The 20238-nt window shown below is 35.1% G+C and overlaps 1 protein-coding gene across 2 annotated transcripts in view; it reads left to right on the forward strand.

The window, feature by feature from the left end:
• Nucleotides 1-571: 571 nt before the first annotated feature.
• Nucleotides 572-20238, forward strand: part of LOC106871208 (insulin-like growth factor 2 mRNA-binding protein 1) — a 34520-nt gene continuing 14853 nt past the window's right edge. Inside the window, exons 1-2 of one of the 2 annotated variants that reach the window (XM_089356935.1) lie at nt 572-1633; nt 17945-17999. In XM_089356935.1, coding sequence (XP_089213061.1) covers nt 1462-1633; nt 17945-17999 — 227 coding nt within the window. In that variant the 5' untranslated portion in view covers nt 572-1461. Of the gene's footprint in view, nt 1634-2134; nt 2237-17944; nt 18000-20238 lie in introns of those variants that run through there. The other variant, XM_089356936.1, reaches the window with a different exon arrangement.

Consider the following 20238-nt stretch of genomic DNA (forward strand, 5'->3'; position numbering starts at 1 on the left):
CTGATTGGCACATAAAAAGCACCATTCGAGCGTGATCGTTGCCAGTGCCCCCTGACTGGCTCCTGTGCCACGTAAAAAGCACCCACCACACTCTCAGAGTGGTTGGTGTTAGGAAGGGCATCCAGCTGTAGAAACCTTGCCAGATCAGATTGGAGCCTGGTGCAGCTTTCTGGCTTGCCAGCCCTCAGTCAAACCGTCCAACCCATGCTAGCATGGAAAACGGACGTTAAACGACGGCGATGATGATGATGATGGCCGCGTAGAAATATTACTGTTTGGTAAGAAGTGAAGGTTGGTGATAAAGCATCCAGTTGTAAAAAAATCTGCCTCAAGAAATTCCTTCTATCCCATGCAAGCATGGAAAAGTTGACGTTAAAACGATGATGATACATTTAAGTACCATCTATTTGTATGTGCGTGTGTATGTATGCATGCATGTATGCGATGTATTTATTTATATGTTTGGCAGTATAGCTGTATGTACGTGACTGATAGAATCGATTAAAATCCTTGTCGGCCGTCCTCCAGCTTGTCTATAGTCCGATAACTGAAACGTGAAAAAAAAAAAACTGTCATAAGAAAGAAAGTTTTTAATCGGCAAAGTTGATGTTTCTTACTCGTCACATTAATACAGGTGTTAGTGATTATCTCAAACAAATTTATCGGGCAAAGCACGTATTGTTTCAGCTTATATTTAATACAGACTTGAATATTACAGCGACAAATATAAAAAAATGCGAAGAATTTTGTTAAAACATGCGCCTGTTTTAATCTACTTAAAACAAAGTACAAAGGTTAACTCGTGGGTGACGAGAGTTAAACTTCACAACTTGATGATGATGTAGATATATTTTTTATTTTAATGAAATTTAAAACTCAATTCTGTAGTAAAAACAAATAAAAATGAGTGTGCGTATATATATATATATATATATATATATATTACATACACTAGACATCTCTACATAGAAAGCTGTAAGATGATTTGTATCGGGTTGGGAGGCGGCCTTATAAGCCGGACCACGTGCGAAGTGGGAGTATTGAAACTATAGAACGAATCCATTTACTTTGCTCGAAAGGGGTGAATAGTTGGCGCAACAGTTGCTTATCATAGTTTGGGAAATCTTACTATTTTGAGCAGAATACTTGAAAGTTTTTTTTCTCTTTATTTTAAATTTTGATAGAGTAAATAAGTTAACAATAATCATTTGAAAGTTTTTAATGGTTTAGAGATTGATGTTGTACTTCCCTCAAATATGCTTGCTCCCCTCCTACAGCTTGTAGAAGTGACGCTACCGTATTCCTCCGCTTACCTTGTTGGACTGTTTTTTTTTGACTGTCAAACTATATTTGTAATATAGTACCAAATATTTCTTCATCTTTCCAAATTATTTTTTGCTGTTGCATTTCTAAAACTGTTTTTAACTCTCAAAGTTGCTTTCCTACTGTTCAACAAAGGAAATGTTTAAAGTATACATCGGGAATTTACCGCCCAACATCAGCGATAGCAACCTGAGCGGTTTGTTGAAGGAGCATGGAGTAGAGACGAGCCATATATTGCTGAAGTCCAACTACGCTTTTCTCGATTGTCCCGATCAGATTAACGTCGATAAAGCTATTGACAAGCTCAACGGTAAGAACAACGAGTAGCTGGCTTTTCTTAATCAAATATTTCTCTTCACACTTTTTGTCCCTGTTCTGTTGTAAAGCCTTTTTAATGCTGTTCTTTTCCAACGATTGCGAAACTCTTTCGACGGACAACCTTCATTCAAAATGGCCGGGAACCAGAAAAAATCCTCCCCAACAAAACTCAACATGTGTCGTAAAAAAACCCCGGTTATTTCGTCCTCCCCTTCAAAGTGATATTTAAACGCGGTCGAACTTTTACACAAATAATAAATATCATTTTTAACTCATTTGTTTTTCAAGTCTTCGATGACTTTTTAACCGAATACAAAACTTTAAACTTTTCTCACTTTCTGCCTGTTCGGGATTTTTTTTTCTTCTCCGATATATTTGTTTGTTTTAATATTTTATCGCTTTTAAAATTGACAAAAATGTTCTTTTACTTCTTTTAACAAATTATCACTTTGTAACGGATGCGAAATAATGAGTTTTATAATCAACAGACTTTATTACAAGTTGAATCTAAGATGAAATAACTTTGACAAATTGTTGAAAGTTTTGTCAGAATCATGTTTCGAATGGTTGCAGCAGCAGCAGCAACAGCAACCCGGTATGTGTGTGGCATTCTTGTATATGTATGTGTGTGTTTATGTATGTAAAGTATTTGTGTGTATATATACATATATACACACTACGTGTATTGACTTCAGTAGTTTGTGTGTGTGTGTATATATATATATACATACACACACTTGTAAATCCATATAAGCAGGCGTGTTTTCTGTACTTTATGAGTTTCTTAGTTGATTACCAACTTCACACTTGTGTGTTTTGTCTTGATAACCAATATATTTATATCGTGTTTTATAGTGTATTTAGTTTTCAATATATATATATATATATATATATATATATATACACCCATTGTTTAAGTTAACAAGCCACGTGTATATAGTGTTTTGTGCTTAACTCTACACACATTGATAAAAATACATAATTATGTAGAAAAGTAAGTATTTCAGGGTAATTTAGCAGGCGTTATGAGAATACATAAGTAAATTATATTTCTGTTATTGTTGTTTTCTCGTTCATTGAAAGCCAAACTTTTTCTATCCTCCCCAAACCTCTCCACATTCGTTTTCCAATTCCAATAATTGTCTCAGTAAACTTTATAACAACCACCAGTTGAAATAACAATACCTCAAGGTGTGTTCATAGTCTCTTACCATTTTGTTTCTCAACCAGCATCCCTACTTTTATGTCAGATCATAACTCTTGGCAACCGGGTTTCGATTTATATTCGATTCATTTTATATACACACCGAATTTCTTTGAAGAAAGGAATTACATCTCCATTCTGTAAATATAAAACCTTGTGCATATATATATATATATAGAATTTTTTTTAGTTGGTAGATTTGGAAGAAACTTTGGAACAACAAATTAAATGTTAAGTCGTGTTTACTTTGGGTGATCTTGGAGTATAACTTATTTCTTACTTTGGTAACAACGAAACGGTACTTTCGGGTACGTTATATTACATTAATTGCCTTACTTTGTATCTTCTGTTGTGTTGCTTTGTCATCGAAGTCGACTTCTTTTATTCTTCGGTAAAATAATGTATACATTCCACTCTTAAAACAGTTTCTGGCGATCCTCAAACAAGAAACCAAAAGAACAATACAAACGTCAGGAAATTTGCTAAAGAAACGAACGTGTTTCAAAGATGCGTATTGAATCCTGTCCTCTTTTAAGAATAAAATATGTAATTGCACGAAAGGATAGGAACAAGGGCATTGATGTTTGATTATCAACATTTAATGTCTGTCTTGTAAGCTGGCGTGGGTCGGACGGTTTGACAACATCCAATAAACTGGAGGACTGAATCGAACTCCAGTCTCTGTTTTCTAGGCATGGTTTCTACGACTGAATGACCATCCTAATGCCAACCAGAGCGTACTGGGTTTGTTTCCCGACACCATTGCTAGAGAGGTGACCAAGTAACTCACAAGAAAGAGACCCGTCGAGTGAGAGAGGTTGTAGTAGAGCAGCAGGTGACTTTGCCAGGTGTTGAGAGGTACAAGTGTCTTGCTGTGGTAGAGATACTTGGCCGTCCTGCATTCTATGTACAGGTGACTGTATCTGGGAAGAAGACTGGTGGTGGTGACAAGGCGTCTGAGTGTAATCTCAAGAATTGGGGTATGAAAGAGAATAGGATCAAAGAGGGAAGAATGACAGTTGGTTAGGGGTAGGTAGAGGTGAATGAGACTGAAATGGAAGTGTGGTCGATGGTCAATTTCAGAATGGGGGTGAGGAAGTATAAGTAACAATACAGAAAAGGAGGAGAGCTGTAGTTTTTTAACCTGCAGGAAGATTTGAAAGTATGGGAATGTGTAGGGTGAGAGCGGATTTACTGTGACAGTGATGGATGCAAGAACTATGTAGGGAATAGAAGACAAAAGTTGGGGAGAGGCCATCGATGACAGATGTGGGAGGGTGTTAAAGATAAGGTCATGGCAGTCTTAAGATGTATTTCAGAGGATATGGAAAGACAACAGGAGGCATAAAAAGGGGGATTGATGGGAAGGGATAATACTAGAAATGAGGGTTGACTATCAAAAGGAAATGGTTCAGGGGAGGTAACTGAGAGTACAAAGGGGGATGAAATATGTGAATATTCTGTTCCATTGATTATGGCAGCTGAATAAGTACCATTGTTAGTGGAGACAAGGAATGGATGTTTAGATGAGATGGGGAGAGATTGGGTGCTGAGGTAGAGCTCAGTGTATAGATCTGCTTTTAGGTGGACAAGTCTTCTCCTATACAAGTGAATTGCTAATCGTCTCTTTGTTCTTTGAGACTTGTCATTTTGACATCACTCTTTCCTAATTGTCTCATGTCCTCCTGGATTTCCCTCTTCCACAACTTCCATACCAGTTGGCACTGCTTTATTCAGCTGTTTTCAGTCATCCATATCACTCGACCATACCAGCTCAGTTTCTCTCTTGCAACACTTCATCTGAATCCTCTTCTTTCTGATTTTTCTCTCAACATTCGCATTTTGTTGTACATGTAGTACAGGGGTGTTGTACATCCAACAGAGCATACTGGTTTCATTTCTTTATCATCTTTGCATGTCGTCTGCACTCACAGTCCATGTTTCACTACTATGTGTTATTGCTGTTCATACACAAACACCTGCCTTTCATTCAAGGAAAATTGCTCTCTGAACTTTCTTGTTCTTATTCTAGCAACTTTACTTTCAGAACATCCTCCTCCTGTGCTACTTAAGTCACATAAGTAACAGGAATAAAATATCTCCTATTTCTAAAGAACTTGCTGGGTATTTGAGAAAATCTATTTCCTGTGTGTTAGTATTCATTGCTTCTGTGCATCTTCCACATACAAATGCTACTTTCTCTAACATTTTGTGATTCCAATGCATCTGTTCTGTCCATAGCTTGCATTGAATACACTGAGAATGTTTGCTTACACCTTCCCTACATATCAAGCAATGCCATTACCTGAAGGGAATGGATTCACGTCTGTTCTGTTTAGTAGAACTTTGGTCCTTGTTAGGTTAACTTTAAGGCACTTTTATTCCAGGTTTTGCTCCCCATACTGGGAATTTCATTTCTAGCTGTACTACAGTTTCTGCTGAATGTATGAGGTCATCAGCAGATGTCAATTCCCAAAGGCTGCCTGTCTTAAATTCCTCTAATGCTTTGGAAATCTATGAGGATTAGGAAATGAACTGAGTCCTGGTGAATTCCTCCTCCCTGAACACTAACCCTAACGCTCTCCTTTATTGACAGCTCTCCTGTACATTGCTTGTATGCCTCTTTCATGCTGTTCATTTCGCTTCCTCAGGGGCCACCACATCACAGAGCAAGGGACCCTGTCGATGGTTTTATCCAGATCTGATGAATGCCAATTGCAGTGGCTTATTTTCTATCTAAATACTTCTCCTGTAGTTGGTTTACTTGACAGAGGGCAGCAGTAGTATTGTCGCACAAAACCAAACTGTATTTCATCTAATATCGTTCTCTTCCTAATTAATATTTTTTAATTGAAAAAACATATTTGAAGTTTTTTCTTTTTTGTTAGAGGTTTAATGACTCTTGTGTTCTTTTATTCGGGTTTCTGTGTTTTGAGTTGACATTTCTTGTACGATGGATTGTCCGACTTTCTTACATTTATCTCTGTAACTTTACTAATTATTTAGCTCTGAGTCAGCCTTGGATCAAGTAAATCTATGCTGAAAATTGTTCCAGACCTGACTGGCTCTTCATTCAGTATATGTAACTGGTAGTGTGTATTGAGATAAATTTTGCTGGTTTTTCTAGCAGTTGGGGTAATGCCTAGAAATCCTACTTGTTGACTTATTCCTTTTTTCTTTTTTTAATGATTCAAACTATGCTTCACTTACTGCTTTTTTTTTCTATCCTGCTTCCTTCTTTATTGATCAAGGGATGGGTTTGCATGCTTATAGTCTCTCTAAAACCTCTCCCTTTTAGAAGATGATATTTTGAAAAGGAAATGGAACAGAAAATTGTGATGGTCATGTTGTTTCCTGAATGTATTAGCAGTGTTAGTAAAGTGGAATAAGCTTCAATCAAATTGCAACATCAACTTGCATATCTGATATCTTCTTTAGGCATAAAACACAAACCGGGATTTTGTAAGATCTTGTCAAATGTGTTTTGTCTTTTGTTGTAGTAGTAGTGGTGGTGGTGGTATTGTGAACTAATTGAAGTAATTATATATTTGTTATAAATCTTTCTGAAGACGTGTATTTTGAGGGAGGTTGCTTAAGTGTTTGGTCTTGCATATAATGCAGTTTGCCATCTGCAAAAGGGAAGTTACTTCTGTCACTGCTGGTGTCACCTGCAATGTAAGTATAGGTGACCAGAGAAGTAATGAAGCTAAATGCAATTATGGTTTCAGGTTCACATTAGAGTAATATTACTGTGATTTTTTTCTTGTTTGCTAAGTAATTTAAACATTTTAAATTCATTCATTAAATGTCTCTTTTGACTGCCATTTTGCAAAGTAGACTTGGAACCTGGCAATTATATGAAAATATTAGATTTCTTTTTTTTCTATTGGTTTTTGCAGGATTTGAATTTAATGAAATTAAATATTGTAATGAGTGAGCAAACTTATTATCAAAGATATTCCTGCCATAACCATTATAACCATACTTTTTTTTTTTTTTAGACAAAGTCCATCTTGGACTACATTGTCCAAAGTAATCGTTTTAGGACTATGATTTGAGGGAAATTTGGTCACTATCTAGAACATTGAGGAACAATGTAGAGTATTGGACTCTCAACTTTTTAAAATTCTGGGTCAGATCCAAAACCTGGATTTTTGTAGGGACCACACCCCAAAAAAAGTAAAACTTAAGTCAAAGAAAAATTTATATTTATAGAGGGAGACCATTGAGGGCCGCTTGTGGCCCTGTGAGCTGCAATTTGGATCAGCTGATGAAGAGGCTGCTTCATTACCTTTGTGGTTGTGTGTGTTGGGAAACCTTTTGTTGTAAGTTTATGGAATTGTTTTAATCTTGTCTCACAGTTTTGAGTTCCTGGGTGGAGTTGTCTTTCACCTTTCTATCGTCCAGAAAATTAGTTCCAGCAAATACACTTGGGTCCATTCAATAGGGTGTACTCTTTTCTTATAAACTTGTGATCTTCTATAACTTGATGTGAAGGGAATTTTTACTGATGAGCAGAAGGTGGATCTTTGGAAATTGTGATGGTTTACGCAGCAAGTCTACATTTACTTCAGAACAGATTTTTCTATGGAGTCTTAAATTTCTGTTGGCTTGAAAATTAAATGCTAAATATTTGTTCTTTCCACATATTGAATCTGGAAAATATTGGTGCACTCACACTTGATATTCTTTTTTAATCTTTCTTTCCTCCTGGGCCAATAAAATGTGTGTGTGTGTGTAGCTAGTATTGAATAAGCTTAATTGTTATATTAAGTAGTCTCTAGTAAACTGAAGTTCTCTAAATGAGAGGAAATTGTTCATTGAACACTTGTTTCTAGAACAAGTGTCATCGTTAACCTTTGCACTCTTAAAAGCTAATTTCGACTCCATGTATATTGAAGATTTCTTTTTTTTCTACCTTCTCCTTATTGCTAATGTTTTTTTTAGATGTAAAGCTATTCCAACAGTGGAATCACACTTATTCCACAGAATTGTTTTTCTTACTTTTTGCTAAACCTCTCTTTTCCTTTTGATTCAGCTGTTTTACTTTCATCATCGTCCAAACTTTATTTCACAACTTTCAATTCAATGCAAATCTGTTCTGGCCTGCGTTCCTTTTCTAAAAATGCATTTCCATTGATATACTTACGTAAGCCGTGTGGGTGTGTATTTATCATTGCTTTCTGTGTGGTTGTGCTGGGGTTTCTCAATCACATTGACCACACTCTCTACTTCAGTTTGGTCCTCATTCTGTAATGTTGTTTGTTGATCTATAAAATAAGTTGTTCTCCACTTGATATTTGAGAGGGATCTTTTCTTTTATTGTTTCCCTCATCTAATGTGTTGGGCTTACCTCATTTTCACACTCCAATGTTATTTTATCTATAAAGTCTAAATGTCTCAAATCTGACCTAGTTATCACTTTCCTTTTTCTGTCACATCTTTAACTGTTAGTATTATTTTATCCAGTTTTACTAGTGTACACCTCACATTATATAATGCCTGCTGTAAGTCATGAAAGATGAATGTGGTTGGGATATGAACAGCCCACAAAGCTGTCAGCACCCACCAGACTGCAAGGTAAATCGATGCAAAAGAGTTGTTGCACTGAGTCTACAGAATAGATTTCCTACAGACTCCTTCCTCCAGGTGAAGCGGGTGTGTTCATTGCATGCCCTGGCACAAGCCAAAACCACAACTTATCCAACCTAATTAGAACTTGCATTAATTTCACTGGCTGTCTGCCACTTGAATGGTTCTCATCTTGCAGCTGCTATGCATCTATTGTGCATCTCCTTTATTTTTGTTATACATGTTACAGCCATGACATTTATTGGAGGATAATGTCTTTAAATAAAAACTGAAACCGGATATAATGGTTGGATAAAATATTAAATCAATAAATAATTTCTGTATAGGTTCCACATTTTGTACTTTCATCTTGGTGTGAAAATTCTACGCTTATGTACAAAGTTTATCAGTTTCTATAGATTAAAATTATAGTATTGTATTTTATAGCTTTTATTTAGTAATACTTTAAATGGAAATAATGACACCCTTTTGGAATGTATTTCAAATTACCTTATTGTAAAATTGTGGACTGTAATCTCGATTCAAATCATTGAACAAGGCAGTAATTAAAACAAGTGTTTTTAAATTAGAAATAAACAGCTATTTAGCAACATGTTTAGAGGTGGTTTTTTTTTTCTTTTCTTTTTTTTTTTTTTGCTATTGAATGTTTGTCTTGAAGTAACTTTTAGATTTTGCAATAAGTTTGTGTGTTGTGAAGAAGACCTGAGTTTGAATGTTTCAGTTCAGAGCCCTCAGAAGCAAAAATTATTTATATCAATGCACACTGTCACAAAGTTTTTCTTTTCCTTAACTTTTAAGTGTGTTTTTTCTTTTGTGCAGCAACTGTTAAAAGCAAGTTCTTCAATTTTCTCTTTGTTGTCACCTTACTTGCTTTGAATGTTCTGTTGATTACCAACTTGTAGCCATCTAAAGTGTGACAGAAAATAATTACATATAACGACATAAATGTATGTCTCCTTTATCAGTGAAATGACGTCTACGTATGATCTCCTTCATGTGTTGCATGATTTATTTCTTGTCTCAGCCCTACCTCATGGCCCTGTTCTTTTATAATAACTCCCAGACTCCATCTTATGCTGCTTGCACCAAGCTACATTATTTTCTCACTTTCTGCACACTGGCTAAAGTCAACATAATACTTCTTGCCAAGCTTGGCATCCCCGTGACTTTGACAAAAGACATTTTACATCAGACACAACTTATTTCCATTCAGCAACCTCAAAACAGGAATAAAAAATTATTTAGGAAACCAGTAACTATATTTAACATCACAATTCATAATCCTGCAGGCCTTCTCTCCTGAAGATGCTGCATTCTTGACATAGTTTAGACTTCACAAAATTAGAATTGGTTTTCAATAACCAAAAAGGTAATTCAATTTTGAACCTGAATTAGATCCTTTATTAAATGCAGATATGTCCCAAGACTTTAATACTATTCTCCTATCATTTTTGAGGCCCTTATTTTTTGTTTTTTGTCTCTTAACTGTCGATTGTTTTCTGGGGACGTAAAACATGTCTTGAGTATTTTTAGATCTTGTGGGCCTCATCCATTTTCTGTCTAACCACACCTGATTACTTTAAGAAAGGGAGAGAATATTGACTGCAGTGCAAGGCTGGTACTTTTATTGACCATTCCGTTTCAGAAGGATTGAGAGGTAAAGTTGTTAACCTTGCTGATTTGAACAACTTGATCAATCATTGCTCTGTTTTGTCTGCAATTTAGATTGATTAAACATTAACGGCATTGATTTCATCAAACTATTACATTCCCCTGTCTAGGGAAGGTGTAAATGTTACAGACCCTCCTCACACTGACAAAGCCCCCTCCCAAACTACCTGCCCCAGTTGTAGATTAAAAGAATCTTTTAAAATATGTCCTTTTTGGTATACATTTATGAGATTTATATTTGTAATGTCCCATCAGTAATGCTAGTTTTCTCTATTTGCAGAGAAGGTGGCAGACTTGGTAGCATGCTGTGCAAAATGCTTAGCATTTTGTGAGGTTGACTTTGGTTCCCGTCCTTTGGTGGGGGGGGGGGGGTCCATGAAATAAGTACCAGTTGAGCACTGAGATTGATGTAATCGATTTAACCCCTCCCCTCTGTCTAAATTTGAAACCAATATTTTGCAGAGAAATCTTTTAACATTTGCCATGTAACATTCAAGCCTTAGTTACTGCTCTCATCACAATTTTTATCTAATGGAAATATTATAAATGATATTATTCTTCTCAGCATGTTTTTTTGTAGTTTTTCAGTAATCTTACATAAAATCATTAGTTTGACATTAATTATCAGGTAAAATTTTTCATGTTCTAGCTACAGTCATTGACTGCCATGCTGGAGCACGAGCTTTAAAGCTTTTATATTGATTGCAGTGTTTGTTTTTTGCCTTTTAACTATTCATATTGATTGCAGTGTTCACTTCAGTCTAGTTAGTATTTAGATTATTGATCTCTTTATCAAACAGCCAAGTTTTCTTTTAAAAACACCTCATTTTACTCCAGTTTGTGTAAACATGCATATAATTACTGTTTCATGCCTGTTTTCTATGCTGGCATGGGATAGATGTGGTGTTAACGGTCTGAGTTGGTCCTTATTTTGGGTTCTTGTCTTTCTGGAAAAGCCAGCAGGGAATCGTGTCTTGCACTTTACATCTTACCATGGCACCAGTACTGGTGCCATTGTCTTCTATCTTGCAAAAGCCAAAGGAATTCCTATTGTCTCCATTTGTAGCATGGCTAATAATGGGTAGAAGGGGTGGGGTGGGGGTAAACAATTGGAAGAGGAAGAAAAGGGACAGTGCTTTGAGAGGATAATGAAAGGCAGCAGTGTGAGGGATGCCAAGAGCTGAAGGGAGTGAAGGTTAACAATATAATTAAGGTTGGCTACTAAGAAAGCCCCCCCCCCCCACACCGATTAGTAGTAATAGAGTTGATGATGGATACTTGAGGGTGAAGGTGGAGTGTATCAGAGCAATCACATTAACCATGATGGTGGTGGTGGAGACACTGAATGCTAGCTATATGCTGCTGGTAGGAGGAAGAGAGCTGGCTGTATTGGATACAGATCTGATGCTCAATACACTCATGTGAAAGGACCTTCCACATAGTTTCCATTTGTAGAAAAGGGAGTCTCTCATAAATTTTTCTCTGCAGAAACAGTGCTGGTGGTCATAAAAAAGGAATAACAGTCAGTGTTATAAAAGAATTAGTCATTTACAAGTGTTTCTATCAATTTTTGAGATATCATTTAGCTTGATGTCAACAGTGATGGAGCGAACTTATGATTGAAATCCATTTTACCTATGGCTATCTTGACAGTTTAAAAAAAAAAAATTTTTATATAGCATTTATGTCCAGTGTACTCTTCCTTTTTTTTAAGATTGTGGATGTAACTTAGGAGAATTTGGCTGTTATTTCTAGAAGGTTGGTTGTGTGTAGAGGTACCATGTTTGTTCAAACTTTGACATGTTGGAAATGAGGGTGATAGAATGTGAGCTTCTCCCATCATCATTTAACCTCTGCTTTGTGTTGGTAAGGGTCGTCATGGTTCAAGATTCAGAGTTACTGCCCTCCTTGATGGGTTGGGAACCGCATCTTGCTCGTGCATTCTGTTAAGCAGTTGGGCCTTATGCTGACTGCTTTAGAATGTACGAAGGAGTGCATTCTATTGTGGCACCAACATCAGAAAGATTGTCATCTCCTCTAAAGTCAATATTGCAAACCTGATTGAGAGGGTGGAATAGAAGAAAGAGTATGAGTGCAATGGGAAGATGGTAGGACAGGGAGTAATAGAAAAGACAGTGATAGCTGCATGCTAGTTGTTGGTAAAGGGGTTGAATAAAATAAGTTTGATCAACATGAGATAACAAGGGTGGATGAGTGTGACTGATATCAATGTAGTAGTAGTAACAGGCACTGAGTATGGACAGATCTCATTTCATCCCTCGTTATACAGGTGTCTTGATGAAAGAGAGTGAGTGCTAAGAGGGATTGAATAGTCAAATCAGACGCTGTTGTTAGACAATCAGCATAAGATAGTGAATAGTAGAGAGGGATGATGAAATGTGAGGATAACGAGGAGAGCAGTATATGAAGACTCAGTAGGAATATTAGCAAGAGACCCAATGTAGATATCTGATCCTAGCATGCAGTGCTCCCACTATTGTAATGACTACTTCCGTGAGTTGAAGTGAAGTCTCCTCCAGATGTTGCCACTTGTCATGCTTCTCTGTGAGTTTTAGTCTTCAGCACTTGGGTCTCGTGTTTTCCTTTTCCACAGTTTACAGCTTGTGAAAATACGGTTTCATTTCATTCTAACAGATTAACAATATCAAACAGAATGTCAGATTCCTTGCTACATCACTACATACCGCAAGAAGTAAATTGGGCTACTTGTAGACAGTTGAAATTCTTTTTTCTCAAAATCTTCCCAAACTAAAATTTGTACTCATTTAGCAGAATGCTTGCATTTTTATACAACTGTCATAAATGACTGCACATGCTATGTCTTCTCTCCAGCTTGCTGCATTTGATTCTTTGTGTCCAATTTTTGTCTCTGATCATTTATGTTGTCATTCATTCACACTAATATTATGAATATATTTCTTTCTAGCCATCATAAATTGTCTACATTCAAAGCTCACATCTTACTTCATACCCAAGCATTCTACAATCTCCCCTTCACTTGATTACAGAAATCACATTAGCAACTGAGGTAATAATAGCTCGCTGAACTTTTTCCACCCTGTTCTATCCATGGTTACTATGTTTTCAAATCTTGCTCACTGCTTGTTAGGTCTCAGTAGCTAAAAATACTGTCAACTACGTTGAGTGAGACAACCAAGTATTTAGCAGAATTCATTTCATGTCTATTCTTATTGCTAACCACTTCTGTCCAGCTGTCACATAACAAAGTCTACCTTCTCTGACAACTTGGCTGTGATCCCACTACACATTGGGCATCCACAGTTTACATTAGATACAATATACCAAATTTCTGTCTACTTCTTTCTTTGCATATCAAGCCATTTACCTCATAGTAGTAGAGTCCTATCTTTCCTTTTTTCTAAAACTTCAGGTTAGAAGTATTATTATGTTAAATAACTGTATAGCTTTCTCTCTCTCTCTCTCTTGTAATATTAAGTCTAGTTAGTTTCAAATTTATTAGATATTGTTGAAAACTGTCTCAAAGTTTTTGTCTAGAAGAGATTGATTTAAATTTATCATATTTAGCAAGTTATGAAACGGGGAACGAGTAACTTGAATACAAATGACACAGCTCTAGAGTGTAGAATGAGTCAACATAGAGTTGGTGGTAGCTTTGTAACATTTGAAGCATGAGACTAGACTATGACATTGTAACATATCTTGATTGTAGTAATTTGTTATTACACTTGCTGTGTAAGTCTCCTGTCCTGCACATTTACTCATCAGCTGAATTCATTTTGCTTGAGTTCAATGTCAGCCAAACACGTTTTCCTGCTAGCATTCTTCTATATGATTACAACTTTTAGTTTGTGAATATTTTGAAGAAAAGAATTTCAACTTTCTACAAGCTGTCCAATTTACATCTTGTGGTATGTAGTGGTGTAGCAAGGAATTTGATTGCTGTTTCATAACATTGTTTGGTATTATTAATCTGTTAGTCTCAGATAAAATCACATTTTAAATTTCATTATCCACACACGTATTTAGATTTGGTCTAAAATAATTTTTGGTTTATTCATTTAGCCACTGCTTTGGCAAAATATTTAATTTGGTAAAGTGTTGGAACCAATGGAGTTGCACCTGTATGTTTATTATAATTAACTTTCAGAATTTGATTTGTAGGTACTAAGAAAATACTGTGGTGAAAATGGTCTATTTTTGTTTGTTTTCTTAGAAATAAAATTGTCTAGAGTTTTATGACAATGTGCTAAATAGTTTAATCAAATATATGGTAATTAATTAATAACGGTTGATCTTTTTGTTATACGCAAGTGCCAAATGGCTATGGGATTAGTGTTTAATAAATGAAAGCAATCATCTTGATTGAAATTATGGAGTCTAGTTGAGCATTTCAATGCAAATCTTGTTGTTTTACCTGTAAAACATTGCTGTAAGATTATTGTTCATGTTTACATATTTCATCACAGTATGTATGCGTGTATGTGTGCATGAATGCACCTGTCCATTGTCCAAGTCTAGAGGTAATAGACAACATCTAATGTAATTTTGAGAAAAGGCAGGCAACCCCACTCCCTGGTCACTTTTAGTTGCTAATAGAGATTGCTTCATTAATTCCTTAAAAATATTTCTGTTCACATTAATATTTGCTTGAGTTATTGCCAAATCTTCACATTTTTAGTCTTGACCCAATGCCTATTTTTTACATAATGAATTTGCCTACCATATATATACCATTCTACTTTGCATAAAACTTTAGCTATATTGGTACTTCTGACTCTCATTTTTTTCTGTATGCTCGTGTGTCAATATTTTTACAAAATGATGGTACCTTTTTTAATTATGTTACTTTGTAAATTAATATCAGATAATTTTCAATATTCAAATTTTATCCTTAGCTGCAATATTTTAAGTAAAAATTTTCTTGTTCTGTATTTTACCAGATGTAATAAGTTGTCCTGAACTTTTCCAAGTGTAATAACTTGTCCTGTAATTTTCCAGGTTTATAATCTTAAGAATATTATTTCTCTTTTTGCATTACTTTCAGTACAGCTCTTTGTGTGTGTGTGTATAATTTGTTGTCAAATTGTGAAATGAATTGTGAATAGCGCCTGTATTGAACAGTCTTTTCATAGTAAACTGTATTTTATCGACCTGTTAAATGTTTTCCTAGGCTAGGGAGAATTCGTGTATCATTTTCCTTTTAGCTTAAGACTGGGATATTTTGTCATTTTTCTGTAAAAGGAAGTTATCACCTGATAATTGAAACTCGGTTGTGATTTCAAATGGTTAATAGAACTGTCAAGTATTTACTATTGTTCTCAGCAAAGTATTCCCCTTGGCAAGGAATATTGCATGTGATCATTTGTTTTGCACATCTTCATTCTACTTTTAGCTTTGCCATGGCCTCTTTTATAGCTTCAACTTTATTTAAAGTGTATTTCCTACTCACGAGTGTCACAAATGGCATTGTAGCAGGTAACACTATTGAAGCATTTTCCATAAATACCAAATTGTAAATAAAGACATGAAAACATTGTGATATGAAAATGTGTGACTCAGCAACAACCTTAACATTTTCCTTCTTTTTTACTTGTATTTCTTTTTTTTTTTGCAATTGTTAATTACTGAAATGTTAGAAAAGCATTTCATGCAAATGTGGAATCTTTTCCATTTGTTTGAGGGGTGTGTGTGTGTGTGTGTGAGACCCGCTTTTTTTTTTCAAGTGTTAACTATTTCAATGTTGGTACTTGCCCCTGTCACGTCTTCTTTTTTTGCCTATTGCTTATATATATAGCGTTTCAGTTGTCTGACTGGTCATGCTGGGGCACTGCCTTGAGAAGTCTTAGTTGAACAAGTCAACCCTAGGACTTATTTTTAAAAAATTTTCTTTTTTGAAGCCTAGCACTTTATTCTATCATTCTCTTTTGCTGAACTGCGAAGTTATGGGGATGTAAGCACACCAACACCAGTTGTCAAGCAGTGGTAGGGAACAGACAGACACAAAGACACACCCATAGATATATATATATGCATGATGGGCTTGTTTCAGTTTCCGTCTACCAAATCAATTTACAAGGCTTTGGTCGGTCCAAGGCTGTAGTAGAAGACACTTGCCCAAGATGCCACGCAGTAGAACTGAACCTGGAATCCTGTGGTTGGAAAGCAAGCTTCTTACCACACCTCCACGCCTACGCACATACACACAATCTGATTATTCTTTTTTTTTTTTTTGAGGTTTCTTGTATTCTAAAATATTCTAATGCCTCCATGGTTAACTTTTGCTGTATATTTACTGAATCTTATTGATTTAGTTTATTTTCTTGAATCTTACTTCAATTATCAGACTGTTCTTTTATGTTAAGAATACCATTCTGTGTTGTGAGTATTTTTGATTTTAAAATTTGTCTTGTATAAAACTTCGGGAATATAAATTGATCCTAGTATTTGACTGGTACATCAAGTTATTGAGCTTAGAAAGATGAAAGGCAGAGTTGAACTGGGAGGGAGTTCCATTCAGAATGGACTGGCTCCTCACTGCTGCTTGCCGTTTGATCCAGTCACCCGAACAATTCTGTCTTTCTGGGAATTGTTGCTTTTGTTTCTGAATTATCTGACTAAATTAGTTCTCTTGTGACACATTCTTTGTAAACTTGTACTTTATATTTTAATAATAATGGCAATGCCTTTTAGAAATATTTTATTTATAAAACGAGGCTATAACGACAGCATTCTTTTCCAAAAATTTTGCCACTAAACTGTTGTATTACTTTTGAAAAATGTTTGCTGCTGAACTGGTGAATTCCTTATTATGAATGTAATGGGATTTTCAAGAAATGAACTGATTCAACAATGGTCTCTGCCATGCATATTTTATGTTATTAAATAGAACACTTGATGTACACAGTCCTTTATATGACAGCTCTCATGTCAGTGGCTTTAACCATTGGATCTCTCTCTCTCTCTCTCTCTAAACACAATATAGTGAAAACTGCTACCAAGCCTTATCTTTTATTGTTTGTTGTAATCTCTATTATAACACTCCTTATCTTCACAAGATAATTCTTAGTTGTTAGATTCTTTTCTAAGACTGGTTTCTTTGAAAATTAGGTGTATCAAACATTTCCCTAGTTTTAAAATATCAAAAACTCAATTATTTTTGACATTGGATTTTCTAATTGACCAATTTTACATCTGTAAACAAAGCTTTTAAAAATAAGTTTAATGAAAAGTGCCTTCAAACATATACATATAGAATATTTAATTAATTTAGATATAAAATGTAATTACTAAAACATTTTTTGTAGTGTATAGCAATGAACAGATTTGTCTAATTATTTTGTAGATTAGAAGGAAATGTAAGATGAGTCTGCTCATAGATGCTACTTTTGATTGAAAAATGTTAAGTATTATTTTAGCTGCGAAATCTCCAATTTACTTCTTATAAATAAAAATTGTCATGTTGCTTGAGAATTTAATTTATATATGCTTCAACTTACTAATTCAGAAAAACCTTTCACTTTTAATGAAGTCTTTGTGTAATTATTTTTTTATTGGTTTGAAAGCAGTTTACTATACACAACTGATTGAACAAAAAAAAAATTATTTGTAGGAATATTTAAAATCAATGACATAGGTTATGAATTTTTATAAGTTTAAGACAATACTTTATTTCCGTTGCACCTGATTTTTTTAATCACGTGATTATTTTGTCATGGGTTATAAATATTTTTGGATTTAGTTTAGTTGTGTTATATATGAAGTTGATATAATCTGTATAGTTACTAGCTTAAAAACCAAGCTGTTGTTGTTGATAAATATTTTTGATTTTTGCAGGTTTTAATCTGAAAGGATTTCCTATGTTAGTTGAACCCTCAGTTTCTAAACGAAGGCAAGATTATTATTTTTTTTTTTATTTGTTAAATCATTAATATTAATTTTGTCTTATTTACTTATAAGATTTCATTTGTCTATAAAACTTGCTTGGTATCAAACTGAGGAAAATTATAAAAATAGTGTTTTCTGTTCAAAACTGTTGGGAAACTTTATTGCTTTAAAATTGTATATAGAATTTTCTTTGCAATTAAATTTTCCAAACCAGTTTTGAAGTGAAAAATACATTGTGAAAAACTTTTGGTTAACCAGATTAAAACATAGGAAGAATTTTTACATCAGCCGAAGGATTGAAATTTTGTGTGGAGGGAACAATATTTGACTGATGCTTGTTCTGTTGACTCTGAAAAGATAAAACGCTCATCAACATTGACAGAATTTCAAGAGGGCTGTAATTAAATACCACTAAGTGCTTTGTTGAATACTAATGATTTTACCAATCTGTTGCCCTGATAGAAACTATTTGTAACTGGATCAAGACCAGAAATTTTTGTGAACAGTTAAATTGTTAGTTTTAGACTGGTATTTGTTTTTTCAAACATTCCCACTCTTTTCACTGAAACAAAAGATAAAACCTTAGGGATTTAAATTCTAAAGGAATGTAGTGATGGTTGTTTGGTGCTTCTATGATTTCTGTTGCCAGCTTGCAAAGTTACTTGGTGACCCTGCCAGTGCAGATGCCTCACAAAAAGCACCCAGTCCACACTGTAAAGTGGTTGGCATTTGGAAGGGCATCCAGCTGTAAAAAAAACTATGCTAAAACTGACCTCATCTGTGCTGGTGCCACATAAAAAGCACTCGGCCCACTCTGCAGGGTGACTGGTGTTAGGAAGGACATCCAGCTGTAAAAACCATGTCAAAATAGACACTAAGCATGATGCTGGCTCCTGTGTGGCCAGCTCCTGTCAAACTGTCCAATCCATGTCAGCATAGAAGGAGGACGTTAAATGATGATGATGATCACAATCAGGTAACAACAGATTGACCTGGAATTAAAAAGGCTGCGACCGGTGTGCTGGGTGCTCAACCGTGGTGGATGTGGCTTTTGAGGGAGGTGGCTTTATGCCAAGTGATGAGTTGTTAAAATCTGAGATAAAGGGTATGGAGGACTGCATAGGGTGAGTGGGTGTACATCATTGTTTTCAAATTCTATCAAAATTTGTACTTCATTAGATCTCCATGAGTTAATTTTATCCATTACATTGTAATAGAATGGATATTCACCTTTTACATCATTTTGTTCACTCTTTTTAATTTGTTGTTAGATAACTCTGGTCAGCTTTGAACAGAAGTGACTGATTGGAGCATTCCATTTGTAATTCTTGTGGCGGATATCCTCTTAAGATATAGGTTTTAACTATTCAAAGATAACGTGAAGTTTGTTATATAGAGCCGATTCAGTGACTATGTAGAAGTTAATTTCACTACTAGTTTGTCCATATATATAATATATAGTCCATGACATAATGTCTTAATTCCTTGTCATTTTAATATATATATAAACACCTAATTTGCATTATTGTATGTCACTGTGGTAGAGAACTAGTTGCTCTGTTTAAAGGTTATATTTTGACTTTCAACCTTTGATCCATTCATGAGTCACATGTTGCTTTTTGTAAATATTGATTGCAATTTGGTTGCATTTAAATAAAAGAAACAAACAAACTATTCCATTTGAAATAATCTTTGTCATTACCTCTACAATGTAACAAATCTCACAGAACTTTAGGTATCACAGCATTGTGTTTCTATGATCTTGGCCTGCAACAAACAGATGAACTGTTTTTCAGTCACCATTTCTGTTTGACTGACAATTTAGGCTGCATCTAAAAAAAGTATCGGGACTACAGCCAGTCAATAGAAACTTGCACTTACAAATTTATGAGATGACATAGCAGCACTGGTATTGGTTGTTTTAGAGCAGAATTGAATTCAGTTTCAGCAGTAGTTACTCTTTTTGCATGTGATGTCATCTGTGTATGTTTAACATCAATATTCCTAACGACATCCCATCTCACATAATCGTTTGTGTGTGTGTGTTAGTATATGCTGTGAATTTCAAGCTCAGATCAAGGGTTGGTAGTTAAGTCATCAGATGCCATTTTTTGAGCAAAAACTTTTTTTTTTGACAAGTTTTGTTTGCCCTGAGGAGGACTGGGTTTCCCTTTGATTCTATCTCTCAGTTGTTTGTCATAGAGACAAAGTTACCTGTTAACTGTTCTTTTTAACTCATTCTG

The sequence above is a fragment of the Octopus bimaculoides genome, chromosome 9, assembly GCF_046866305.1.
Source record: "Octopus bimaculoides isolate indiv1 chromosome 9, ASM4686630v1, whole genome shotgun sequence".
NCBI lineage: Eukaryota > Metazoa > Mollusca > Cephalopoda > Octopoda > Octopodidae > Octopus > Octopus bimaculoides.